General features: G+C 45.4%; 2 protein-coding genes and 1 non-coding gene across 3 annotated transcripts; 1 reads left to right on the plus strand and 2 right to left on the minus strand.

Annotated features, from left to right (window-relative positions):
• Positions 1-1,491: 1,491 nt before the first annotated feature.
• LOC120684121 lies at positions 1,492-1,598 on the minus strand. The gene has a single exon (XR_005679104.1). It is a non-coding gene; the product is annotated as a small nucleolar RNA R71 (small nucleolar RNA).
• Positions 1,599-11,872: 10,274 nt separating this feature from the next.
• On the plus strand, positions 11,873-14,398 carry LOC120680656 (G-type lectin S-receptor-like serine/threonine-protein kinase At2g19130). Its single transcript, XM_039962172.1, has one exon. The coding sequence runs from the start codon at positions 11,936-11,938 to the stop codon at positions 14,300-14,302; it is 2,367 nt and encodes a 788-aa protein (XP_039818106.1). The 5' UTR covers positions 11,873-11,935; the 3' UTR covers positions 14,303-14,398.
• Positions 14,399-20,272: 5,874 nt separating this feature from the next.
• Positions 20,273-23,888, minus strand: LOC120681110 (probable carboxylesterase 15). Its single transcript, XM_039962648.1, has 2 exons — positions 23,683-23,888; positions 20,273-21,053 (listed from the first exon to the last, which is right to left on the minus strand). The coding sequence occupies exons 1-2, from the start codon at positions 23,886-23,888 to the stop codon at positions 20,273-20,275; spliced, it is 987 nt and encodes a 328-aa protein (XP_039818582.1).
• Positions 23,889-26,810: the final 2,922 nt, after the last annotated feature.

Raw genomic sequence — 26,810 nt, forward strand, 5'->3', positions numbered from 1 at the left:
CATGCTTAGCCTTGATCTATGCTTTATTAAGTTATACTAGTTGCTTGCTTAGACCAGATGATTTGGGTAAGGATATAGGTTCGTTGTGCTTTCGGGCTTACCATAGCATCTTACCTGTCCATCCGAAGGGTGGAGGACCCGGGGGTGCTAGGGTAGTGATCAAATATGCGGGCATGGTGCCCGGGTATGCGAGATCCGTCGGATATGACGGTGCTCCACGGTTTAACTGGGTAGACCGCAGGTGGTGACAGCCCTGTCGGTCCGCCGGGAAGCTGCTTCTCGGTTAGCGTACTCCCCGACGTTCGCGTATCGTGTAGGAGTTCATGCAAGGATGAAACGGGACTGGATGTTCTCCAGTGCGGGTCATTCTCCCCAATGTCTCTAATTTCCCGGCACCTGCAGCTCTAAGCATGTGTCTAACATAACTTATCTGCTGACATGAATAGTATACTAGGAATATGTGTCTATGCTCTCACTAACCTTAGGTGTGCTTGTTTGTTCATTATTCTTGAGAGTTGGCTGTTCTGTGTGTGTCAAATTACCCCTGATTATCATTTATTTATCACTTACCCCTGTATAGTCAATAGTCTGCACCTTATTTCATAAATGTCATGGTTATGGAACTAATAAATATCTTTACACAACCTCGCCATCCCTTGGAAAAATATAAATAACGATACACTGAATACTTCCAGGTGAAATGCTACAACAGTCTATCCGTGCGCTTGCGGATCTTTCTGTAAACGTTAAAACATACCAACACGGCATTTCTAACGCCGTTGCTAGGGACACCTCTGTTCCTAGTGATTGCGCTAAGAAATGTCAACAAGCATTTCTGGCGCCGTTGCCGGGGATGGCACTAGGTGTATAAATTTTACTAAGCACATAAATATGGCAATATGAGTAAGAGGTAGCTACTGCTTATACAGACTAATGTGTTTATCTTTTTGTTTTCTCCTGATTGGATGAAAACAGGTTAGTGTATGTCTGGTTTCTCCTTGCCGACAAACTTCGTTGAAAATCCCGAGAAGCTCGTGAGAAGGGTCCGACCTCGCGTCGTCTCTCCTCTGCTTTTGCAGTCGACAAGCAAGCCAGCTTCCCAAACACCATCAACAATCACCGAACCCATGGCTGAGAAGACTCTCCGCGACTTCTCCATCCCCTCAGCTCCCAATGTGACAACTGGACCCAATGTTGATGTTGGGGGCGTGACTTTGAGCTGAAGTCCAGCCTCATAAACATGGTGCAGGCTAGCCCATTCTGTGGCAAGCCAAATGACGACGCCAACGCCCATCTCCAGAACTTTCTGGAGTTATGCAAGACCATAACCATATGGGGCGTTACGACTGACGCCATCAGGCTCCGCATGTTTACCTTATCCCTCCTAGGGAAGGCGAAACATGGTTTTATCAGAACAAGGAAGTCGTTAGCACGTGGGACAAGTGTTCCACAGCGTTCCTCGCTAAATTCTTTCCGTTGGGTAAGACAAATGCCCTACATGGAAGAATTTCAAGTTTCCAACAGACAGGGATGGAATCCATCCCAGAAGCTTGGGAAAGACTCCAAGAATACATACTCGTCTATTCTCATCATGGGATGGACGAGTGGCTTGTGCTCCAAAGTTTCTACAATGGGCTAACAACAACATCAAGAGTCCATCTTGATGTTGCTGCTGGAGGAGCCTATCTAGACCTAACAATTGCCAAGGCTACGGCCTTAATTGAAAAGATGGTCTCCAACCAGGGCTGGAACGAGGAGCGTTCCCAGCCTAGAACCAAAGGCGGAATGCATACGTCAAGGAGACGGACATGATCGCCGCAAAGCTAGACCTCCTACTGAAGAAATTCGATGAAGGGAATTGGCAGCAAGTGCTTGTTCCCGTCCATGCCATGAAATCGTACTTAACGTGCGAGGTCTGTGGTGACGGTGGACACTCGGGGAATGACTACCCCGAAACCCGTGAAGACGCAGCCTACATCAACAACAACAACACCGGGTTCCGTCCACAAGGAGGCCATGGTGGGGTCAAGCATGCCCACCATTCCAAGGAGGAGATAACAATTTCAACTCAAATTTTAATTCAAATTTCAATTCGAACCAACCCTCCTTAAGAGACCTTGTTTTTGGCCAAGCTAAAATAAATGAATCTTTAAACAAAAAGCTTGGGGCCAATGATAAAATTTTGGAAAGTATAAATACAAAAGTTGAAACTCTTTCTTCTGCACTAAAAAACCAACTAAGTTTCAACAAAATGATAGAAACACAACTGGCTCAAATCGCAGTTGTTGTTCCTGTCTCTGAGACCGGGAAGATTCCAGGGCAACCCGAATCTCCCGTTGAAACTGCAAATATGGTGTCTACCGGGTGGGGTAACCTTCCCCAGCAGACTTCTCGAACTAACCATGCAAGAGAACCACGCACCCAAGGATGAATGCGTGGGGCGGGCTGACAGTGAAACTACATGGAGATCTAGGGGTGCCCATGATCAGCTGTTCCACCTTCGACCAATCCTATAGACGGGCTCTCTGCGACCTTAGGTCAAGCATAAACATCATGCCCAAGGTAATCTTTGAACAATTACAGTATCCTGCTCTTTCCCAGACCCGTATGTTCGGACAACTTGCAGATTTCATAGTCCGACATCCTGAAGGGATAGTCGAAAACATCTACGTACGAATCCGGAACTGCTTCATCCTCGCCGACTTTGTCGTCCTCAACATGGATGGGGACTTGGGACTAGAACTTATTCTCGGACGCCCTTTCCTGTGTAGTGTGAAGGCTAGGATCGATGTCGGATCTGGAGAAGTCCAGTTCCGCATCGGGGTCGACAACATATTCTTTAAATTCCTCTACAGGAAGGAGCAGAAGTTCGTTTTCCAGTAGGCTCATGACGGGAGTCCACTCTGGGGTGCACCAGAACTCCAGCCAGAAGAACCTACGACCACACGATCAAAGAAAAAACGCGCCAAGAAGATGTGGCGTAAGGTCACGAGTTCGTCTTTGTCTAACTCTCCAGGACAAACTGAACAATTGTAATCAAGGCAGGAGAAAGGTCCTGCTCGTCAGACTCTAAATGACGAGCCCTTGCCGAAGGTAAATCAGTACGTATCTCATATTTACTTTTCACCATTCAGCTTTCCTCGACTTTTTCGGTTTTTCCCAATTGCATATTCGAATTTTCAAAACACTCATGCATGCTAGAAACTTTTCTAGCACTTTATCTATTTTCCACAAAAATCCAAAAATATTTCCGAGCATGAAAATCCTATGAAAAATAATTTTGAACATCTTCCGAAGCAAAGTTTGACCGGGCACCCAAGATTTCAAAACTTATAGCAGTTAGGGAGCCCCTGGGCCCTGGCTGTCAGCCAGTGGGCCCACAGGGGGGCCGGCCGAACCCTAGGGTCGGCCGACCCCACCTGGCAATGGCTCTCTGCCACCTTTTTCCAACGGCTAGTAGCCGTTGTGCTCAGCTCCTAGCCGTTGTGCCCGGCCATTCTCTCTTTAAATAGAGGCCGAGAGGTGGGCGTTGAGCTCTCACACTCAACTCTCATTCACTCACTCCCTCTCAAACTCTCTCAAACTTTGCTCTGGGGTTTTCATTGGATTTTTGCTCAAGATATTATTTTGGTTTCACTAACGTAACCCGTTTTGAGTTGCACGTGTTTTGTTCCATCATGAAAGGCTTTGGGCGGAAGGTCTCCGGCGCATTCAAAAAGATGATGGGTGGAAGTTCATCCCGTTATCGGGGGTGGCTCAAGCTCCTACACACCCGAACCTACACCTACACCAAGCACGATGGACTACGAGGAAGGAGAACAATACGAAGAGATGCAAGCCGAACCGCAAGCCGAGGTCATAGAGATTGATGCGGAAGATGCGCCTTACCTTGACTTGCGAGATGATCGTTAACGACAAGGCTACGCCATCCTCAAGAACCGAAGCTTTGTCCACACCCGAGCATTCGATCCGGATCTCCTCATCAAAACAGGTATGTACGAAGACTTCTCTAACGTTTGGCATGCAATTGGATGGGATAACTCCATTCCCGTTGAGGAGTATGGTTCTCGACTCCTCACAATCCAATTTGTTTGCACTCTTCGGGAGGTGGAAAACGGGGTTTATTTTCGACTTTTCGGGAAAGAGTATTTGCTTTCTTGGAAAACTTTTGCCGGCCACCTCGATTTCAACAAACGCTGGCCAATTTCTCTCGAGCAAGCTGGCCGCGGTTTTAATGGTCATGAATTTTGGGGCCAGATTTTGGGTCAAGTTGTCCATGGTAAGTTTACACCTCGGTGCGGCGATATTCATAATCCAACTCTTCATTTGATGCACAAAGGGTTAACCATTACTCTCTTTCCTAGAGATGATGTCCAACCCGTGCACAATGATGAGTTGCTCATTCTTTATGCCATGGTCAACAAGATCAAAATCTCCCCCGCACAAGCTTTGGTTAAGCAATGGCTTTCGAATTTCAAGATGACAGGTCCTATTGAGTGCACTTCTTTGATTACTCATATCGCTACACGTATCGGTGCCTTAGAGGGGAATTCTATTCCTTTCATTGAGGGCGACCGTGCGTATATCGACGAGGCTTATTTGATACATGGTCACACACTCAAGAAAGGCCCGAATGACTCTTTGATCTTCTTTTACTTGGGCTTTACAAATGAGATTCCGCTACCCAATGCAGAGTTCCATTTGTATAATTGCCATTCGTTAACCATCCCTCTCATTCCACGAGAAGGACGTCATAGGCACAGATCTTCTGGTTTGTCTGGCCGGATGACAAGGAGCAGGACCAGAACGGAAGCAGAACTGACACCACCGCCTCAGCAGCCACAACACTCATATCAACATGAGGCTGGTGGTTCATCATGGCACAGTGCCAGCACTGAGGAGTGGGCACGGCAGGCACCGGGCTACCGGTCCACCAGTTCCAGCTCCAGCGGAGCCCCGAACCTCATCAGACGGACGGCCTCGTCCCGAGGTTTCGATGCCATCACCCAGCAGCTAGGTGAGCTGCGGGTGCAGAGCGACAACCAAGAGACACTGAACTAACACATCGATACATCCCAAGCATGACAGCGTCACACTGGCAAGAGACTCCACGACATGGAGCAGTTGCAGTTGCAGCGACAGGAGTGGAGGGCTTACTGCCGCTAGACGGGTTTCAACCCCGATCAGCCGTAGTGAGCCTGAAGCTAGCTTGAGGGAGGACCCCCACGAGAGGTAACTTGTATCATTTTTCGTTACTGCTTTTATAACCTTGCATGAAACCCATAAAATTTGCAAAATCATAAAACCCATAAAAATTTGCATAACTAAAAACAAATAAAAATTTGCAAAACTTAGAAAACACCAAAAATATTTCCTTTAATGTGTGTAGTAAGAATGGTGTAAGATTTCCTTGTTGAGATGATGAATAGTTGCTCTATTAATTTCCTTCATATGCTTAGTTACAACTTTATGCTCTATCTAGTTTGGGGTTCGTTGGTTTAAAAGTTCAAACCTTAAACTTGAAACTTGTGGGTAGTGAAAAGAATCATCCAAATCTAAGTTGTTGTGAGCTATGATATGGTTAAGTAGAGTTGCTATGATCTTCTCTTATGTGATACTTGACATCTGGAGTATTTAATTTTTGAAAACACAAAAACATAATAAACTTCCTCGATGATATGAAATTCCTATCCAAAGCCATATGTTGTTTTCATTGCAAAACCTTCCACATATGCAACTTGCTATCTCATTGAGCTTTGTCAAATTTTTGTGACCCTTAGTGAGATTCATTTCATACTCCCATGATTAAGATCACGTACACGTTTCCACCACATGCTATGCTTCTACACTAGAAGTAAGTGAATATCCATCCATCCACAAAATAAAACTCCAAGTCCATGTATGGCACCTCTCTCTCAAAAAACATATCAAGGATATGAGGCTATGCAAAAAGAAAATAAAAGATGCATACCCAAAGAAGGTATGCCACATGCTTCGGCATGTCAAAAAAAAAGAGAGAAAAAGAAAAGATGCATACCTAAAGAAGGTATGGCACATGCTTAGGCATGTCAAAAAAAAGAGAGAGAAAAGAAAATATAGCCCCTTATCCAAAAAGAAAGAAAAAGAGAGATGGAGCATACATAGGAGTTCATACACCATCCACCAAAAATATCCACACACTTGCACATCTTGATCAAAGTTTATGACTTATTTCTCCTTTGGATCCGGTCTTCGACTTAGCAAAATTTGAGAAGCAGGTATGCCTTCAAATCCTCCATACCTACAGCTCCACAAAAATAGCCATTAGAGATATGTTGAGGGAGAAAGACACAATAAAAAGCCTTGGTAAGGAATCATACACATTGGGCGACCCGAGAGATCATTCGAGGAACTTTATAATTTTCTTTTGAAAAACTTTACAAAACCTCCAGATTGATGGTTGAACTAAAGAGAAAGAAATATAAGCACTCTATGATACCGTTCTGACTCTCAACCGCCAAAGATGAGGTGAAGCTATAAGCTCCACAAGAGTAAGGTAAGAGGTAAGAACAAAAGCCAACTTATTCAAAATCAAGGTAAGAAGCATTTGGTTGTGCCTAAGTATAAGTTGGAAATTCAACATCGTAGCAACTTCTGATCAACAACGAGCACCTTGTTTTGCTCGGGACGAGCAAAAGGCTAGCTTGGCGGTGTTGTTGACGGTCGTTAAGTGTGAAATATGACCGTCAACTTTACTCATAAAAGAAGGAAAACCATACCTCTTACTTGCATATTTGTATCACTAACCTAGCTCCACAGTTGTTTTCGATGATTTATGTTTTCAGGAGCACAAGTCCGGAATAAGAAGAAAACACGAAGAATACAAAGACAAAAGTCGCAGAAGATCGCGTCCTGTGTAACACATGCAAAAGAGTCCCGCCTGACAGACCAAACCGACCAACTGGACCCCGGCACCGACGTACCAACATCAGGACCCACCAGGCAGACACACGAAGAAAGATGGTGGCCAGGGACGCCAAGGTGGGGCCAACCGAACCCTTGGTTCGGCCGAACCTGCCCTGGCTCCCGTCCAGGTGCATTTTGACGGGAAGTCTGATCTGATCCTCCTGAAGGCGGTTATTAATGTTTCCATGTATAAGCTTGGCGGGAACCGACCTCAAGGGCTATATAAGGGGCCTCCCACCACTCTCACAATACACACCACTTGAAGGCCTCTCTCTCACACACTCTCTTGTGACTTGTACTCCTTAGGGTAGTGGAGCTAGGCTAGTACTTCATCTCTTTAGCGAATCCAATCGTCCTCGGGGTCGGCGAGCAATCCTCGGCCTCTGGTATGGCTTTGTATTCCGACATTCATTATGCTATTCATAATGAGTTCGTTCTTGGTTATCTTGCTATGTTTGTAGCATGCTTAACCTTGATCTATGCTTTATCAAGTTATAGTAGTTGCTTGCTTAGACTAGATGATCTGGGTAAGGATATCGGTTCGTTGTGCTTTCTGGCTTACCTTAGCATCTTACCTGTCCATCCGAATGGTGGGGGCCCCGGGGGTGCTAGGGTAGTGACCTCACATGCGGGCATAGTATCCGGGTATGCGGGATCCTTTGGATATGACGGTGCTCCACGGTTTAACTGGGGTAGGCCGCAGGTGGTGACAACCCTTTCGGTCTGCCGGGAAGCTGCTTCTTGGTTAACGTACTCCCCGACATTCGCGTGTCGTGTAAGAGTTCATGCAAAGATGAAACGGACTGGATGTTCTCTTGTGCGTGTCATTCTCCCCAATGTCCCTAATTTCCCGGCACTTGCAGCTCTAAGCATGTGTCTAACATAACTTATCTGCTAACATGAATAGTACACTAGGAATCTGTGCCTATGCTCCCACTAACCTTAGGTGTGCTTGTTTATTCTTTATTCTTGAGAGTTGGCTATTCTGTGTGTCACATTACCCCTGATTATCCTTTATTTATCTCTTACCCCTGTATAGTCAGTAGTCTTCACCTTATTTCATAAATGTCATGGTTATGGAACTAGTAAATATCTTTACACAATCTCGCCATCCCTTGGGAAAACATAAATAACGATACCCTGAATACTTCCGAGTGAAATGCTACAACGGTATATCCGTGCGCTTCTGGATCTTTTTGTAAATGTTAAGACATACCAACACGGCATTTCTGGCGCCGTTGCTAGGGACACCCCCGTTCCTAGTGATTGCGCTAATAAATGTCAACAGCGAGCGTTCATTGGACCTTCGTCGGGCTACCCAGTGAAACCGGTCTGACCGGCCTACCAAACCGGTCTGACGGGATCTCGGGGAGGCGCTGTAAAGATCCCTCGACGAGGTGCACGTGACGTGCTCGTGTGATGGCGCATTTTTGCGTCAACACACTTTTTGGCGACTCTGCTGGGAAAGAGAATCTTGCTACCATGGCCGATCTTTCAAACTCCAGCGACATGATAGCACTTGAAGGATTACCTGGAGACCTATGCAAGGGCATCGACATAAATATACATACTCACTGTTATCGAATAACGGAGCAAGGCATCATCATGATGAAGATGTTTGCCATCAACGAGTATAGGATGTTCGATCTACCAAAGCACAGTAAGTCCACGGCTAGATTCATAACTGATTTGCTTAGTTTTGTGGATGAGCTGATTAATAAAAAGAAGAGGGTAGATCCAAATCATGTTCCCGAAAAGTCGGCTGTTAAGAAGCCGACTAATAATCCTTGCAAAGATTTGCTAACTTGTGATGTTGCTGGTCAAAATACAATTTGGCCGTTTCAAGCTAAAGTTGTTAACCTGAAACCCCATAGTGAGAACATAGTGATTGTATCTAGTTCTTCATCGCTTGGGGCACAACAAAACAAAGGCAAAGGTGCTGGTTATGCCGCGACCGGTCTGACCGGCTCATCTAGGGTTTGCAAAATAAATCAAAACCTAAGATGGTTAAGCCCAAAAAACCCGAGATTGGTGTTTGGAAAACCGTTGAAGCCAAAGGCCGTGGAAAGCATCAAAAGGAAAATCCGAAGCATGCCAATGGAAAGCTTCCGACTAAATCCTCAAAGCAAAAGATATCATACATGCTAGTCGGCCTAAAAATTTCAAGAAAACTCCAAAATATCAAGTCCATCATCGGAATCGGCAATGGAATAATTTTTCTACATCGATGTCGTTTCCATCATATGGTTCTCCTATGAATATGCCATGGGGTACTTATTTCAGTATGCCTTATTCTTGTCCACCATGGTTTTATAATTCATATATGCCGTCGCTTCCTAGATATTGGTATCCAGATTATATCACCTATAGGGAGTCGGTAATTAAAGAGCCACCACTTATGCATAGTGACCGTTTTGATAAAGAAAATCGGTCCATACAGAAAAAGAAGTACAAGGTGACTAAACAAGTCTATCGTGTCAAGAAAGATGAGAGATTAAGTAAAAATTCAGATTTGACACAATATATAGAAAAGCCGACCGTTGAAGAAACATCGGGTTGTTCTGTTGATCAAATTGTCCCCAACAGCGATCTTGCTTCAAATAATATAGCTGAATAAAGATCAAGTTCGGCTGGGGGCAAGGCAAAAAGCAAAGTGCCAGATCTATAATGACCGGTCAGATCGGTCCTGCAACCGGTCCGACCGGTCCATCTAAGAATTTTGGGAACAGCCCCAAAACTATGACGAAGAAAAAACCAAGCTTTGAGGAGCTACTACGCTAGTATCAAAAGATAGCCGAGAGGAAACAGATTAATCGACTAGAAGGGAATCAAAGAGGGAAATATGCATCGTCACGAACAAAGAAAAATCAACATCATTGGTGATCATCTCATTGGTATTCATGGTTTATTCCATCAATGCATGTGCCGTGGAGTGCATATTAAGGTATAACCGATTCTAGTCCATGGTCTCGTTATGGCCCTTGGTTGATATGTTATGATTATCAACACCCTTCTAATGCTTTACCAAGGAGTCATGATTCATATGATCGGCCACAATGGCCATATCAAAATTTCTGTTTTTAATATATGTTCAGATGTTCAAATTTCATACATGTTCTACTTGCTAGTGTCTTATTTCGGTAACATTAGAATGCATAACAAGTATAGAGAAACATATATGGCCGATGTATTGTTCATCATTGTCCTTAGACAATTTTGGTTTAGAAGATTATTTTTTGGCATGCAAACATTTCCAAAAAACAGGGGGGCATATGTTGACGACCAAAATTGGCACGACTTGGTGTACCAGTCTGACCGGTATGCATAGACCGGTCAGACCGGTCTAGGTGACTTTGTTAGAATGTGGATTTGACTTAACCATTGCGTAGCTCTCATCGAGATGATCAAAATGCATATATGGAACATCCGATTTGAACTTCAGATGAGAGATTTATGACTCCAGGAAGAATTGACTCAGACCCGGGCCGGTCAGACCGGTTTGCAAGAGCGGTCAGACTGGTCCGAACTGCCCAGTCCGGGTTAAGAGTTGAATTTTGACACGAAATTAATTAGGGTTTCGACTACTAATGGGTTAAGACCATCCCTCCCTATAAATATAAATGGTCAACGGCCAATTAAGGGCAATCCAATCCAATCGAATCTATCAAACATTTTTATCCTTTTTACCTTTTTCTTTGCCCTAATCTTTTCCCACCCTATGTGTTGTTCGTCTCTCGTCTCCTGTCTCCATGGTGTGAGGGGGCGCCCTAGATATCCTGCCGAGCCTAGGACAATCCAGCGTGCACTTGCCCTGACAGGGTCCCTCCCGGGCGAGCGTTCATTGGACCTTCGTCGGGCTACCCGGCGAAACCGGTCTAACCGGCCTACCAAACCAGTCTGATCGGATCTCGTGGAGGTGCTACAAGGAGCCCTCGACGAGGTGCAAGTGACGTGCTCGTGTGACGGCACGTTTTAGCATGAACAGTTTCGCCCCTATTCTCATGTGATACCCATCAATAGCAAAATGCGTATAGTAACGTTGCCAATCTGAATGTTTGCAAGTTTAAGTGCTCACATATATAGTATGGTGTATATACTTGTATTGATAAGGGCTTATGCGTGTGTTCATGTGAGCGCTCTGTACTGTGTTTCCGTAATTTCCTATAATACCTTTTAAGAGTACTGGCTATCAGAACGAAAATGATTAACGACCTCCGTCTCACTCTGCGGTGATGCCCGTCTGTTTGTACCGTGTACAAAGGATGAGAATTTTGCGAGTTGCGGTGAGAGAAAAAGGTGCCCACCAAAAATTGCCGAGGGTCGCATCAACGTGAAGTTTACGCAGTAGCTTCTATTCTACATGATTGATGTGATGAGTAGTGGCTGCATGCTGAGCTACAAGGTAAATGTATGAATCTGCAGGTCACGCAGGGCAAATGGATGCCGTGCAATTTCCACCACTGTGTTTCATGAAGCCGTTATTAAACTAGCTATCTGTTGGGGTCTTGGGGATTGTCACCTTCGAAGTGCACTAGCCGGAGGTTACGCTGGACATTCGGATGCATCAATGTCATGATAGTAACCTCCGATCAGCGGTGAGGTCTCTATCAGCGGTGAGGTCTCTTCAAGAGTTCAGGATTATTTTTCTTCTCATTTTTCGTTGCAGGATTAAACTTGACAAAGATCGGAGATCGCTGGAAAATCCTTCGGAGACGGTGAAGGATATACAACACTTTTTTACACCCCACTAGCATCGAGCTTGCCAATCTTCTCCAATTGCTGAAGTCACTAGCGACCGATGAGGCGATGACTGTGCGTCTGCAATACAAAACTAAAACTGGGAGTTGGACATGTTAACCACCACCAACTTCGTTCTCTATTTAAAGAAAGCGTCGGTCCCGTGAACTGAGCCATCCAGCATCTTAGCTGCCACTGCGCTACCTTGCGAGCAAGCAAAAACCCGTCGTTCTTGATCAGTTCCCAAATTCCCATGGTCGTCATGCGTCTCCTCCTCCTCCTCCTCCTCCTTTGTGGGTTTCTTTTCTCGCTGCACGCCCCTTCACGCGCTACGGCAGCAGACACACTCTCACGCGGCCGTTCGCTGGCTGGAGACGAGAGGCTTGTCTCTAGCAACGGCAAGTTCGCGCTTGGCTTTTTCCAGATGGGCAGCAAGCCCTCCAACAACACTTTCAACTCATACCTTGGAATATGGTTCCACAACGTCCCCAAGCTGACACCTGTGTGGAGTGCCAACGGGGAACACCCAATTTCCAATCTCGTTTCACCGGAGCTCATGATCTCTGGTGACAACAACTTGGTCATCTTAGCTCGGGACACCATCATTTGGTCTACCCAGGCCAACATCACAGTCAACAGCACGGTTGCTGTATTGTTGGCTAATGGAAACCTTGTTCTACGGAGTTCTTCCAATTCCTCGGACATATTTTGGCAGAGCTTTGACTATCCAACTGACACCTTGCTACCAGGTGCAAAATTTGGCCGAAACAAGGTCACCGGTTTCAATCGCCGGTTTGTTTCAAGAAGGAATTTGAATGACCAAGCACCTGGTATTTATTCCAATTCTCTAGCCCTTGATGAGAGCATGAGGTTATCATGGAAATCATCTACAGAATATTGGTCTTCTGGTGAGTGGAACGGCAAATACTTCAACTCGTTACCGGAGATGTCAGATCGCACTTTCAACAATTATATGCTTGTCAACAACGACCAAGAGATTTACTTCTCCTACACCTTGGTGAATGAGAGCACAATATTTCAGGTTCTATTAGATGTCTCTGGTCAATGGAAGGTGCGCATATGGGGCCAACATGATTGGATCACATTCAGCTACTCTCCAAGAATTCAATGTGATGTCTATGCTGTATGTGGAGCTTTCGCAATCTGCTCTAATAAAGCAAATCCATTATGCTACTGCATGAAGGGCTTCTCTATAAGATCTCCTGACGATTGGGAACTAGAGGACAGAACTGGTGGGTGTATCAGAAATACTCCATTGGGTTGCAATGGCAGTGACAAAAGTACAAAAGGTATGACAGATAAATTTTATCCTGTGCCATTCATTAGGCTGTCTGCTAATGGCATAGGCAAACAAAATGCTACTAGCGCAAAAGCATGTGCAGAACTTTGTTTGAGTAATTGCTCTTGCACTGCATATTCCTATGGTCAAGGTGGTTGCTCTATTTGGCTCGACGAACTAATTAATGTAGCTACTGATGATAATGGAGAAATTCTCTACCTTCGTCTTGCTGCAAAAGAAGTGCAAAGTTGGAAAGGTCACAAACATGGAACGATCATCAGTGTCTCTGTTGGTGTAAGCATTGTAGCTTTAGTATTCATATTTCTATTTGTGATCTGGAGAAGTAGGAAGCGGTCTAGTCCTCAAATGGACAATGATCAGGGTGGCATTGGGATCACTGCATTCAGGTATGTTGATATGAAACGTGCAACTAAAAATTTCTCAGAGAAGTTAGGCGTAGGTGGTTTTGGTTCTGTATTTAAGGGGCACCTAAGTGACTCGGTTGCCATAGCAGTGAAATGTCTAGATGGTGCGCAGCAAGGAGAGAAGCAGTTCAGGTCTGAAGTGAGTTCAATAGGCATCATCCAGCATGTCAATTTGGTTAAACTTATTGGGTTTTGTAGTGAAGGTGATAGGAGGCTACTTGTGTATGAATACATGCCAAACCGTTCCCTTGATGCCCACTTATTCCAGAGCCATGGTCCTGTTTTGGATTGGAACATCAGATATCAGATAGCTCTTGGTGTTGCCAGAGGTCTAGCGTACTTGCACCATAGCTGTCGAGACTGCATAATACACTGTGATATCAAACCACAAAACATACTTCTTGATGCATCTTTCACTCCAAAAATAGCTGATTTTGGGATGGCAAAGTTTCTAGGGAGGGATTTTAGCCGTGTTGTGACTACTATGCGAGGAACTATTGGATATCTTGCTCCTGAATGGATTAGTGGAACAGATATTACATCAAAAGTTGATGTTTACAGTTATGGGATGGTTTTGCTGGAGATCATATCAGGAAGGAGGAACTGGGGTAAAAAGTCTTTTACTGATGATGATCATGCTAGATATTTTCCTGTGCAAGTCATGGACAAGCTTCTCAATGGGGGCATTGGAAGCCTTGTAGATGCAAACGTGCTTGGTGATGTCAACCAGGTTGAAAGGGTCTGCAAAGTTGCATGTTGGTGCATTCAGGACAATGAATTTGATCGTCCTACAATGGTTGAGGTAGTAAAGTTTCTCGAGGGTTTGTCTGAGCCTGATATGCCCCCAGTGCCAAGGTTGCTCCATGCTATGACTGGTGGCTCACCTTCGATGTGATTGTGTTCTTCAGCTTTACAAGTTCGATATGTAAGACCTCTTTGTAATGTACCCAAGTTGTGGAGACCCTGTTGAAAGATAATTTCACTGATTCTATCATGTAAGATCTCTATGTATGTCCAGAGAAGCGTACTAGGCATTAGCCAACTGGTGAAATTAGCATAACCTCTGCTATGTTCTCTGCTCACAATAAGCTAAATTTGTCTCTAAAGATGGTTTACATTGAACCCATTCTAATTTATAAACCCTAAGGAGGTGATACAACTTTACAGGGATGCTGATACACTGGAACAATAATGTTCAGTGACAACCCATAATAAACAGCCTACATGTGAAAGTATCTAAAGGCCAAGGCTAAATAGTCGATGCATTCTAACTGCTGGTGACAAGGTGGCATGGTGAATACTGAATACTGATGATGGGAAAGCTCGTTTCAGAAATCAGCCGGAGACATCTCAAACTAGTTTTTGGTTCCCAAGCGGGTGCGTGCTTGCAGGCGATATTCAGAAGTCATCCCCCGCTGCTGTCATCTGTGAGAGCCCATTTCTCATAGACATTTAGCAGACTAGATATAATATATCCACAAGACCACAAGTGTCCATAAATCACTCTCTTCTTCGGATTTTATAAGCTACCATTGGGTGGTTGCCATGCCGCTGTTACATGGTCAGTCTACTGATGTCATTCAACTCCGCAATTTCCGGAAGTTGATAGGTTGGTCAATAATTGAGTCCTTTGGGTTGCCAACGAGTTAGAACAGAATGCGGCCGTGGCGTGGATGCCATACCTGTTGATCTCTAGAGTTTGGGATCGGAACGGATGACCAGAGAGGGACGAACGAGACTAAAAAATTCTCCTCCATGAGGACAAGGCCTATATTTCGTATTCAGCTTGACACGCCTCTCTTCTAACCACTAAGGTGATACAAACCTACTCGTAACGAGCTCACCCTATAAACGGTTAGCAAATGCTCGACGCAAAACGGAAGCAACAATTTATCAAAACGCCAAAGAAAGGATTCACTTGACAAGGCAAATTCTCATAGCAATGTGGAAGTATAATACAGTAATGCTCAAAACAATTTGTAAACAACATCAAGCTAATCACTACTCATCCATCATTAAACAGCTTTCTGACCTGCAACACCGATCGGCCTGCTTGCTGTTTGGGCTGCGTGCCCTTGGGGCCACGTAACTGGCCCGCTGACCTTGCCACCCGCAACGCAAGAGTCCTCTTGGGCTGCGTACCACTCAACCTGCTAATGGTTTGGGTTAAAACCGGTTGTAGTGGTTTGGATTTTGTATTAGGTCCATTTCAATTTGGTGGGAAATGGTTTCTCTAGCAATCAATCCGGTTTGATTTGGTTTCACGAGAGAAACGGTTTGCTTTGGTTTGAGTTATTAATACCATCGAGTGACTGCTCTCTTAACGTAGGGTCCACGTGTAGGTCTTGCTACACTGTTTTGCACAGAGTAGCTACCAGTCATACTGTGTCATTTCAAACAAATTTCAGTCAGTTTCGATAAAAATTTATAGTGTGAACGCGAGGTTTCATTTTCGGGGTCCAGCTCTTGGTGTGGGGCCATGTGTAAGTCTAGCCACATCGTTTTACACAGAGTAGCTGCCGGTCATACTGAGTCGTCTCAAAAAAATTTCAGTCAATTTCGATATAATTTTATAGTGTGAACGTGAAGTTTTATTTCTGGGGTCCGGCTCTTGATGTGGGGCCCACATGTATTTCTAGCCACACTGTTTTGCATATAGTAGCGACCAGTCATACTGAGTCATCTCTAACAAATCTCAATCAATTTCGATAAATTTTATAATGTGAACCCGAGGTTTTATTTTCAGGCTCCGGCTCTTGACATGGGACCCATATATATGTGTTACTATACTGCTTTGTATAGAGTAGCTGTCAATCATATGAAGTCATCTTTAATAATTTTCAGTCAATTTTGACAAAATTTATGGTGTGAACGCAATATTTTATTTCTAGGATCCAGTTATCAACGAACTTAAATTTGTATATATAATTATATTGTTTTGCATAAAGTATTTATTTCAATCTAACTTTCTAACAGGTTTAGATGGCGTAGTTTGGTTTGGTTTTTACATGGTATGGATTGGTTTGGAGTGATTTATGTTAATATATTTAATAAAACTAGTTTGGTGCGTTTTAGGCTTGGATCCTAAACCATTAGCACCTTGACGGACCACCCTTGGCACTGGCCAGACCGAGAGCCGAGCGGCCTGCTCTGCGCGCTCAGTCTGCTGTCGTGGGCCTAGGGGTGGTAATGGCCATGGTCCTAATGCCTTCTTCATAATCCTATTTGGTCTTTAATATTTTTTTAGCTCAAAATTAAATAAAATTAGAGCCCGATTCTTTTAGAGCCCAGCCCTTAGATTATCTAGACAAAAATTGAGACCCTTTACCACCCCTACGTGGGCCTGTGTGCCTCCACCTGGGTCATGTGTGCCAGAGGCGGAACCACCACTAGGGTGAGCTAGGGCGGCCACCCTAGCTCTCTCTAGGTGAGCTCCCGAACATATCTGTTAACATCAAAGATAACGGGTCAAACAAGAAGAAGAAGGATGGATCTGACATATGAAAAATATAGAAAGAACAGAGGAGAACATAAAATTAGCTTACGAAGGACATGCTACTTAAGAAATGAGTAAGAGTTCATACAAATTGTTTGATACATTTTCTCCTCGCACGCACTCATTATTTAATCAGCGACTCTCTTGCGTTTACACGGGCTGGGTCCGATACGTGCACGCAGGCACATCTGACATCTAGCGAACCCATTCGCTGTCGCTAAAACGGCCACTAGGCTTCCTGGTGCGGCGGCCCATAGTAGTAGATGTTTCCTCCGGTTTGTGTGTGCTGACAATATTCTCCGTTCTCAACTCCGGCAGGGGTTCATGATGGCACGACGACACCAGCCGAACGTGAGGATGATTGTCCTCTGCTGCCGAGAGTCGTGAGACTCAGATTGGGCCATTGGGGGCATTGGGGGAGAGGACTTCGTGCCCTCATGGGCTACCCGGTCGAGTGGGTTGCGGCCTCTTAAGCAATATAGCGTAGCGCCCTAGCCTAGCATTGTGTCTTATTGCCACCAGACGTCTCTACCAATTTCGACAGTTCACAATCCATCCCCGCCTGCAGTCTTACTCCGGCACTCACGCCGGCGCATCGCTGTCGTTGCACGACGGGCGGCCGCGACGGCGCCCCACGTCCGTCCATCCTGCCCACAGCCCCACCTCGGCACCCGTCGGCTGCGCCGGCGGATCCCTGTGCCGCCGCCACTGCGGGCGCCTGCAGCCAGGCATTTTGCTTCAACGCCTTGCTTTGGCTGTATAAAAATTTTATCGTAGAACTCCGCCCTAGGTCATTTTCTGGGCTGGCTTCGCCACTGGTGTGTGCGTCTTCGTGCGGGCGCAGCAGGTGAGCGCTGGCCGCATGCCTGGAGCGCTCAAGTGCCCGAGCGCCCGGTGGTTGGTGCCCGCCACCGCATGACACCGGAAGCCCCGAAACGTGGATTTTTTGTGCGCATGGGCAGCTACCCCCTTCAGGGACGCACATGATTGGCTATGTCGTTTTAGGATTCGTGAAGCAAAGCACATTTTCACCTTTGCTGATGTAGATGTGGCCCGATCTTCCGAGAGGTAGGGTAGATTTGATTGGTGGAGTATGCGACGTTGGCAATCCGACTTCTAATCAGACACGAATTCGATGCCTGCAACCGTTATACCACCGCTCCGTTGGTTATCAACCAAGCACAACTTAATTGACCTCGCCAAGAAGGCTTTCCTGCAAGTGAATCGAAGAACACAAGCAAGAAAGGATAAACACGCAATCTGAAATTGCAGATGTGTATGAAGCGAAAATCAAAGTGGGGTTTAAGCTCTAATCACAAAAGGACTAATCACTACAGTGGTAAAGAACAAGAATGGGGGCCCTGATTCACAGCAAAAGGACTTGTTGTCACAGTTACAATGAAGAAGATAGTTTCTCGATGAAAAACTTGATCTAAACGAAACCCAAGTCTAAGCGGCGGCGGCTACTGAGTTTATGGAAGAACCAAGCAACCTAGAGTTGGGGGAGACCAGGGGGGCGCCCACAACATGAGCTGAAGGCCCGACACCATACATGGGCCATTGGCCCAAAAGAGGTGGCGCAGCACCCTGATAGATTCTAGATGTTGACTTGTTTCGTGTATTGCCGTTGATTCCGAACTGCTATGGACCTGAATTTGGTTAGGTTGGAAAGGTTATGAAATTATCTTTCTAACCATGTAAAGATCTCCTCAAACAGACTCCATATGTGGCCGTGGCGTCGTTTTTGGTGCAGACTGTTTCTGGAATCCGAGAAGGAAACGAAGTCCAAGTTGTAGACGAGTCGGACTTCAACGTGTACGTGTCCGATGCAGCAATGTCCTCATCATTTGCCACCAAGACATTTAATAGCTAAGCAACATCATGTGGATGCCATTACCAGTGCTGGTCAAAGTTACTGTGATATGGGACCTAGAGCAGTTATTACCTACTCTCTCAAAGCATCCAGTAGAAGCCACTAGTACCAATCTAATAGCTCTGTCAATCTTCCAGCAGAAGCCTCGAGGTCACGAATCATCCGCTTTTAATGGAATCAACTTTCATGACATTTCTAAAATCATAAACTATAAATCTTAAACCCTTAACTCTAAATCATAAACACTAAACCATAAACACTAAAACATTAAACTCTAAAACCCTAAACTATAAACACTAAACCATAAACCCTAAAAACTAAAACCCTAAACCCTAAACACTTAAACTCTAAATCATAAACCCTAAACTCTAGATCTTAAATCTAAAACTCTAAAGCCTAAAATCCTAAACACTAAACCTGGCAACCCTGTACCCTAAAATCCTAAACCTAAACCCTAAAAACCCAAGAACCTTAAATCCTAAACACCCCTAAAACATAAGAGTCTTTTACGTATATACCATTGTAAAAGTTTATGGTTACGTACATACTACTAAAAAGTTCACTCGCACCTGTGTACCATTGCGTGAACTTTATTTGACGTGGGTGCCATTCCGTCCAACTACTGTTAGAAATTAAAAGATTTCCGTTGTACCCCTGATTCCATTTGTGTACCCCTTCGTCCCTTCGTGAGGTCGCTGTCGGTCCCATCCGCTCCTCCACGCTAGTCCTCGCCCAGAACTGTACCTGGATGCCGGCGCTGGCGCTGTCCAGCACCGGGGAGCTGCGCAGCCGGCCGCAGCCCCACCGCCCCTCACCCCTAGAAAAGCTTCTATTCGAGCGCAAGGCCCTTGGTCGCACTCAGAGCAGAGAACGGCTTGGGGAAACGGCAATTCCGGCGATGGGGGTGCTCACCGGCGGCAAGGAAGAGGTATCGAGGCACGGCGGAGTCGGGCTGCACCTGCGCCTGGCCTTTCCACAGCGGCCAAACGGAGTCGGTGTGCCCAGCTGCACGGCGCAAGGCCTCGCGCGTGCGGCCCGCGACGAACGACAGCATGGCGGTGGCGGCATGGCTTGGGAACGGGCGCGGAAATGATGCGAATGCGATGGAACATGGAGAGCACAAGCTTTAGGAGGTTGCTTACATCCGATTTGATTCGTTGGGTGGACGAAACGGTGGCCGGAGGGTGGAGTTCGCTATTGAGGGCGGAGCTCGGGTTGTACAGGTGGCCGGCGACTGGGGAATCTTCGATTCCGGTAGGGCGGTGGTCTGAGCTCGCCATGGAGGGGTTGGGGAGGGAGCTAGGGAGATGAGTGAGCTTTGGGTGCTGGTGATTTGTAATCCGCGGAGGGAATCGAGTGGATTTGGCAAGTGATGGTGAGTTGCTTGAGCTCTGTTAACGGTGGCTGGACGAAGAAGAAAGGGGGAAGGCACGGGAGAAGGAGACTTGGAGAGGCTCTAGGTATGGGGACGGACTGTAAATTCGTTGACAATATATCTACGCTGGTTCAAATCCAGCTCGGCCCAAAAATCCAAGGCCTCGGTGGCGAGTGAGGAGGGCAGCGAGATGAGGCAGGGGATCCACATGGAAACAGCGAGACTCGGCGAGCTCCATCATCTTGCCCATCGCCGCGAGCCGCTCGGCATAGTCGACGGCGTGGTGGCGTATCATGTCGAGGCCGATGGCCACCACGAGGACCGGCCGGACGTTCGTCGCGGCGAGGTCGGGGCTGCCCGGCCCGAACGGGTTCGCCGCCGGGTGGTCCCTGGTGGCGTCGGCCGGAAGTGACAGCCGCCAGAATCTGTCGATCAGGTCCATGTTCAGGATCACCTCCGCGGGGCACGCGGCCTCCAACCACGTCCGGTGGACACCGCCGAAGAACGACATCAGGAGGACGTAGCCCCGGACCGTGACCGGGTCGATGTTGTCAGGGCCGGCGGGCTCGCCGCGCTTGGTGGCCGCCGCCGCGGCCAAGCAACCGCGCACGGCGAGGTGGTGCGCTATGGTATTGCCCCCCGAGTCGCCGGTGACGAACACGCGGCCGAAGTCGGCGGCCTCGGCGAGCCAGCAAGTCTCGGTGGCAGAGGGGTTCGTGGACTGTTCGTGGAGCCAGAGCTGGAACCCGGCGCCGTCGTCGACCGCCGCGGGGAAGCGGTGCTCCGGGGCGAGGCGGTACCGCGCGGAGAGCATGACGGCATTGGCGTCCGCGGCGAGGCGGAGGCAGAGGCAGACTCCCCCGTTCAGCCCATAAGGCAGAGAAGCAGAAGGGTAAAATTGTCTTTGTGCACCTCCGTTAGTCACAGTTAGTGTCCATTCCGGCAAAAATGGTACGTAGGTAAAAGAAAGTTCACGCGATGATACACAGGTACGAGTGAACTTTTTAGTGGCATATATGTAACCATGAACTTTCATAATGGTATACACGTAAAAGACTCAAAACATAAACCCTTAACTCTAAATCCTAAATCATAAGCTCCAAACCCCAAACCATAAATATTAAACACTAAATCATAAATCATAAGCTCCAAACCCCAAACCATAAATATTAAACACTAAATCATAAACCCTAAACACTAAAATGCTAAAACTCTAAATTCTAAACACTAAACCTTTACCTTGTGTTGAAGATAAGAACCTTTTCCAACTTTAAATTAAAAGCAAAGCATACCCAGCAGTAATTTTTGAACAACTCTAAATTGATTATTAGTAGAACAAAAATCTGAAAAATATATAATTAAACCAATGAAGGTTACTGCAGTGTAGTTCAATTTTTGAACTTAAAAAAATTTGTCAGACCTATCTATATATTCTATATAGATGCAACCCACTAAGTGTCATAATTGTATTTCTCTCAATCCTTGTGCTACCACGTCATCATTCCACTAAGTGCCATGTTGCTATGTCATCAACCCACTAAGTGTCATAATTTCTATTTCTCTCAGTCATGTTTTTCAATATGTTGCGGTTCATCAAAAGTATAAATAAAGAAGAAGCCCAACAGCCAAATTTTTTATTTATCAATTAAATATTACTCTATGCAACATACATATGTTAAATCCCCTCCCTTTATTTTCTTTTATTATTATCTCATGAACATTATTTTCATTTATCAATTAAATATTAGTCTATCTAATATTAATAAATAAATCCACATTTGTTTCAAAAAAAAAATAATTAGTCTCCTATTGTATTTCTGTCTTTTAAAATTGATACATCCCACTAGGAAATGTTAAAAAAAATAATTAGTCTCCTATGGTATTTCTGTCTTCTAAGATTGATGCATCCCACTAGAAAATGTTAATTTATATTTCTCTCAATCCCCATTGAGCCACCAACAATGGAAGAAGCACTCCTTCATCCACCTTACTATGTTTCTTCATTTCTCTCATGTTTGTAACTTGATCATCCAAGCTGTCATTTCCTTAAGTCTCTCTATCTAACAATACACTACCACCACCACCCCTTCCACTTCTCATGATCTGTAGAACCCAACGCTCTATATATTTTGCTTAGTCGAAGCCATCGTAGTGTTACACACACTCTCGACTCCATTATTCCATTCGGTTCTGGTAGCTCCTTGCCTTCCCTCGCTGTTTTGCTACTCTTAAATTTTGTCTTGCATCACTGTGGCATGCAGGAAGAGCACCGTGAAGTATTGTTCCAGGTCTCTTCTATTCAATGTTACACATTCATTCATTATGTTCTGATATTGACACTATGTTTGGTTCCTCCTTAATATTTTACTATTTGATACAACTATATTTGTACAACTATATTTCCAATTATCAACATTTCACACACAACTGCATTCCTCACATTTCATTTAAAAAAAATATTTGCATAAATTTCGCTTAGCCAAAGAGTCGATACAAAGTCGAATCACTTCACAAAATGATGCAGATTTTTTCCATTTTCTCTTAGAATAAAATTATAGCGATCTTACCATATCAATTACGATTCCTCTTTTTATCAGTTTCATCAACTTGAATTTTTTATATGTACTTCAATTTTAGTATTTAATCATATCTTATATACAACCATGCCATATATCTCCAATGCTAAAATTGACTACAACTTCATATCTCTATCTTTTCAATACACTCAACTTCAATATTTTTGTCCACAAATCCAGCAGCAACGCGGGGTATTCAACTAGTAGGGCAACTATGTCCAGGTCCAGGGGAAGATTAAGCAAAACAAGCATGCGGGCCCTCCCTGACAAGACCATAAATGAGCCGGACATAGAAAACGTGCAAATATGTGTGAACACATTAATCTGGTCAAGTGCGAGCCCCAAGGTAGCGTCTGAATACATGTGAACGGATCAATGTTCACCTCACAATCAATCCATAATACTCCTTCCACGTATGATATGCATCTAATGTCGGTCCCAACCCAAGAAATAACAATACTTGCCATATCATATAGACACTACTCATAAAAATTATACATCTAATGGATAGTTTCTTCAAAATAAATTGATATCCAATCATATTTTCTCTCTCTCCTATTTATCTCCAATCCTCTCTCTTTTTGTCTTCGTTTTCGTGTAGACATGATTTCTTGCATGAAATATTATTGTTTCATATTTTATCTTCTTTCCTCATTAATTTTGTTGTCACCTCAACTTTTTGCTTACATGACAATATATTTAATGCTATGGAAATTAGCTGAGTTGGAAGGTTAGAACTGCTCTAAGAAGCTACTCCCTCCATCTATTTTTCTAAGGCGTATGCGAGCCTACTGCAGAGACCAAGGCAGCTGTTGGGCCTTGCGCCAGCGTTTACTGAGTTCTGCATGTAGCGTGAGTTCTGCATGTAGCCATGCACACTGTCCCTTCGTTCCCGTCGCCATTAACTGCCTCCACGCGAAACTGAAAAATCAACAGGAACAAAATCCATGGGAACCTGCAACTCCTTGCGCCGTCCTTCACGGCGGTGGGCAGCTTCTCCTCGCTGTCCTCCATGGCAGCGCGCAGCTTCTCATCGCAGTCATCCACGGCAGCGCGCAGCTTCTCCTCGCCGTCCTCCATGGCAGCGGGCAGCTTCTCCTCGCCGTCCTCCATGGCAATGGGTTTCTTCTCGCTGCCGCTGCAGCCGCTCCATTCATCCATGCCTCCACTAACCTCGGTGCTTGCCGTCGGAAGCAAAGGAAAGGTGCGGATGAAACTGGTTGAACAGAACGTCGATGAAGTGATGTACTAATCGTGTTGCCGGTTTGTATTCACGTGGGACCGATACAATAATCAACGCGGCTTAATTACTTGGGTTACCGAGGGGGTGGGCGCCTGAGTTCCAAGGTCGATGGGGGCGTTACGAGGGGCTGCGCCTTACATACCTAGAAAAACTGATTTTCCTCATACGCCTTAGAAAAATAGATGGAGGGAGTAACCCGGAGACAAGCATTGATCTCCGTTCGTGTACCCAGGTAGGCGCTTCGTATCCCCCTCCCGCGGCCACACGCATTGATCGCGCTAGTCTTCTCGTTTAACAGTGCCGTTTCTCCCTCCAGTTAAATTCTGCCCGGGTCATCCCCTCCACGCGTGCACCGTCTCGGCATCTCCCTCCCTGCCTTCTCTGTATGCCTCGTCTCTCCGCGTTTCCAAAATCCGCCCGCCATCTCCACATGCCGCCAGACTCTCGGTTTTTGTTTCACGCGCGCACCGTCTCCCTCCCTTCTGAAACTTCACGTGCCCATCCTTTCATCAACTGAGTTCCAATCAAATTTTCATGGACGCCAAATCATCAATCAAGGTTGAAATTTTCGGACTATACCGCCTCCTTTCATCCCTTCTCTGATCCCTGCCCTATTTATACCCCGCCCTGGCCCTCAAGCTCTTCAGTGCTTCGTTCATCATCAGCTCTCCAATCCATGGCCTCAGCATGCCACGACCTGAACCAAGAGCCACCACCTGATGAATCAGATGTAAACCTAGAGCCATGAGTTGCACATTTGGATGAAAACATAGAGCCCGCCTCCTTTCATCCGTCCTCTGATCCCGGCGTCATCAATTGGGATGGCATTCAGGAGTGGGATGGCCCTGCCCATGAGCTCGACTACGACTTTGTGTGGCATGACAATGGAGATGACGGTGAGTGTGAGCTCATCTGCTTTGGTTCATTTGATTTGTGTGTTCTGATTTGTTTGTTGTGCCAACAAATACCAGATGGAGATGAACAAGGAGAGGGGACTGAAGGAGGACATGGTGATCCTGCCGATGCAAATGAGCTAGATGAGAGCTCAGATTATGAAGGAGATTGGCATTATGTACCTATAGCTCCGGCACATGGTGGAGGAGGCTCACGTAACGTAAGAAACCAGGGTAAGTTCATGGCATTAGCTTCTCTGTCCTTCATGGTACTGTAGCTGCATGGCACTGTGTAGATTGTTTTTTTAATGCTCTTTTGTGATTTTGACAGATGTACCTGTAGTCATGGCAAGTGATGGAGGAGGTGCTAATGGTGGAGGAATTCAGGGTAACTGTATTTTCAAATGTTAATTTCTGCACATCTAATTCATGGATTGAAACAGAAGGCCAAATGTTAATCTGGATGTTCATGCACATCTAATTTGATTCCTGCGCATGTAACTCAGCATGCATGGCCCTGTAGCAATAATGTTGCACTCTGCATGGCACTGTAGCTGCATGCCGCAGTAGCTTTTTTTTTATATCTGCATGCCGAAGTAGCTCCTGCATGTCATGTTTGCTTGGTGCTGTACTCTGCATGGTCACTGACTCACTGTTTTTTCATGGTTCAACTGAAACAGTAGCTCAAATGTTTTCTAAACTTTCATGGTTACTTCCTGCACGTCTAATTTATTTTTGCGCATCTATTTTAATTTCTTTTCCTAAACATGCAGGTTCTAATGCTAAAAAGCGGAGGTTCTATTCCGATGATTTGAAGATCGCCATCTATCTTGAGTTTTTTAGCGAAGACAGATCCTCCTGTGCTGCACCGTGGAGTGTCTAAGGCGGTTGCACGGAAATTTGGTGTGCCTGTACAACTTGTGCAGAGTGTATGGCGCAATGGACAGGATTATGGTGGCATAAAAGGTGTTATAAATAAACTTATTAACAATTAATTGTGGTCGCAAAAGGATAGAAATTGATCCACAAGCTATAAAAAAATTGCCTTTGAGGGAGCGCACTACCTTCCGTGATCTTGCACATGCATTGGGTGTGAAGAAGAGCACACTTCATAACCATTTTAGGGAAGGTTATTTCCGTCGGCACACAAATGACCTTAAGTTTTCATTGACCGATGAGAACAATAAAGCTCGTTAGGTACCATTTGCAGCCTGTAATTTCTATAATTACTGTAAATGAATGAAGCTAACATTGTTTCAATTTGTAGGTATTGTTTGTCCATGTTAAGATAAAATCTTCTATTCAACTCAATGTACAATATCGTGTACATCGATGAAAAGTGGTTCTATCGTACAAGGCACACCATGTTAAGATACAATCTTCTATTCAACTCAATGTACAATATCGTGTACATCGATGAAAAGTGGTTCTATCGTACAAGGCACAACCAGAAGTACTATCTCGCCAACAATGAAGAAAGACCTCATAGGGAGGTTAAAAGCAAGAACTTCATAGAGAAGGTTATGTTTCTAACTGTGGTTACTAGGCCTAGATTCGATGAGAATGGAAATTGCACGTTTGATGGTAAAATTGGCGTATTTCCATTCGTATATGTCGAGCCAGCAAAGCGAAAGAGCACAAATAGACCTAGAGGTAAAATTGGCTTATTTCATGACGGTGGTGTCGACGTCGGCATCTTCCATGACGATGGAATCGTCCTCGGCGACTTGCGAATCCACGGCGGCGAGGACTATGCTTATTGGAAGGTGCGTATGCGAGCCTTCTTGCAAAGCATGGGAGCCGAGGTTTGGGAGATCACCAAGAACCAGGCTTACGAGGGGCTTGCCGTTCGGACCTCACCTCTTCAGGTGTCCGAGCACGAGGCCAACGCCAAGGCTATCAATGCCTTGTTCGCTGGTGTTTCTCGTGCGGAGTTCTCACGCGTCT

Source organism: Panicum virgatum, chromosome 7N (genome assembly GCF_016808335.1).
Source record: "Panicum virgatum strain AP13 chromosome 7N, P.virgatum_v5, whole genome shotgun sequence".
Taxonomy (NCBI): Eukaryota; Viridiplantae; Streptophyta; class Magnoliopsida; order Poales; family Poaceae; genus Panicum; species Panicum virgatum.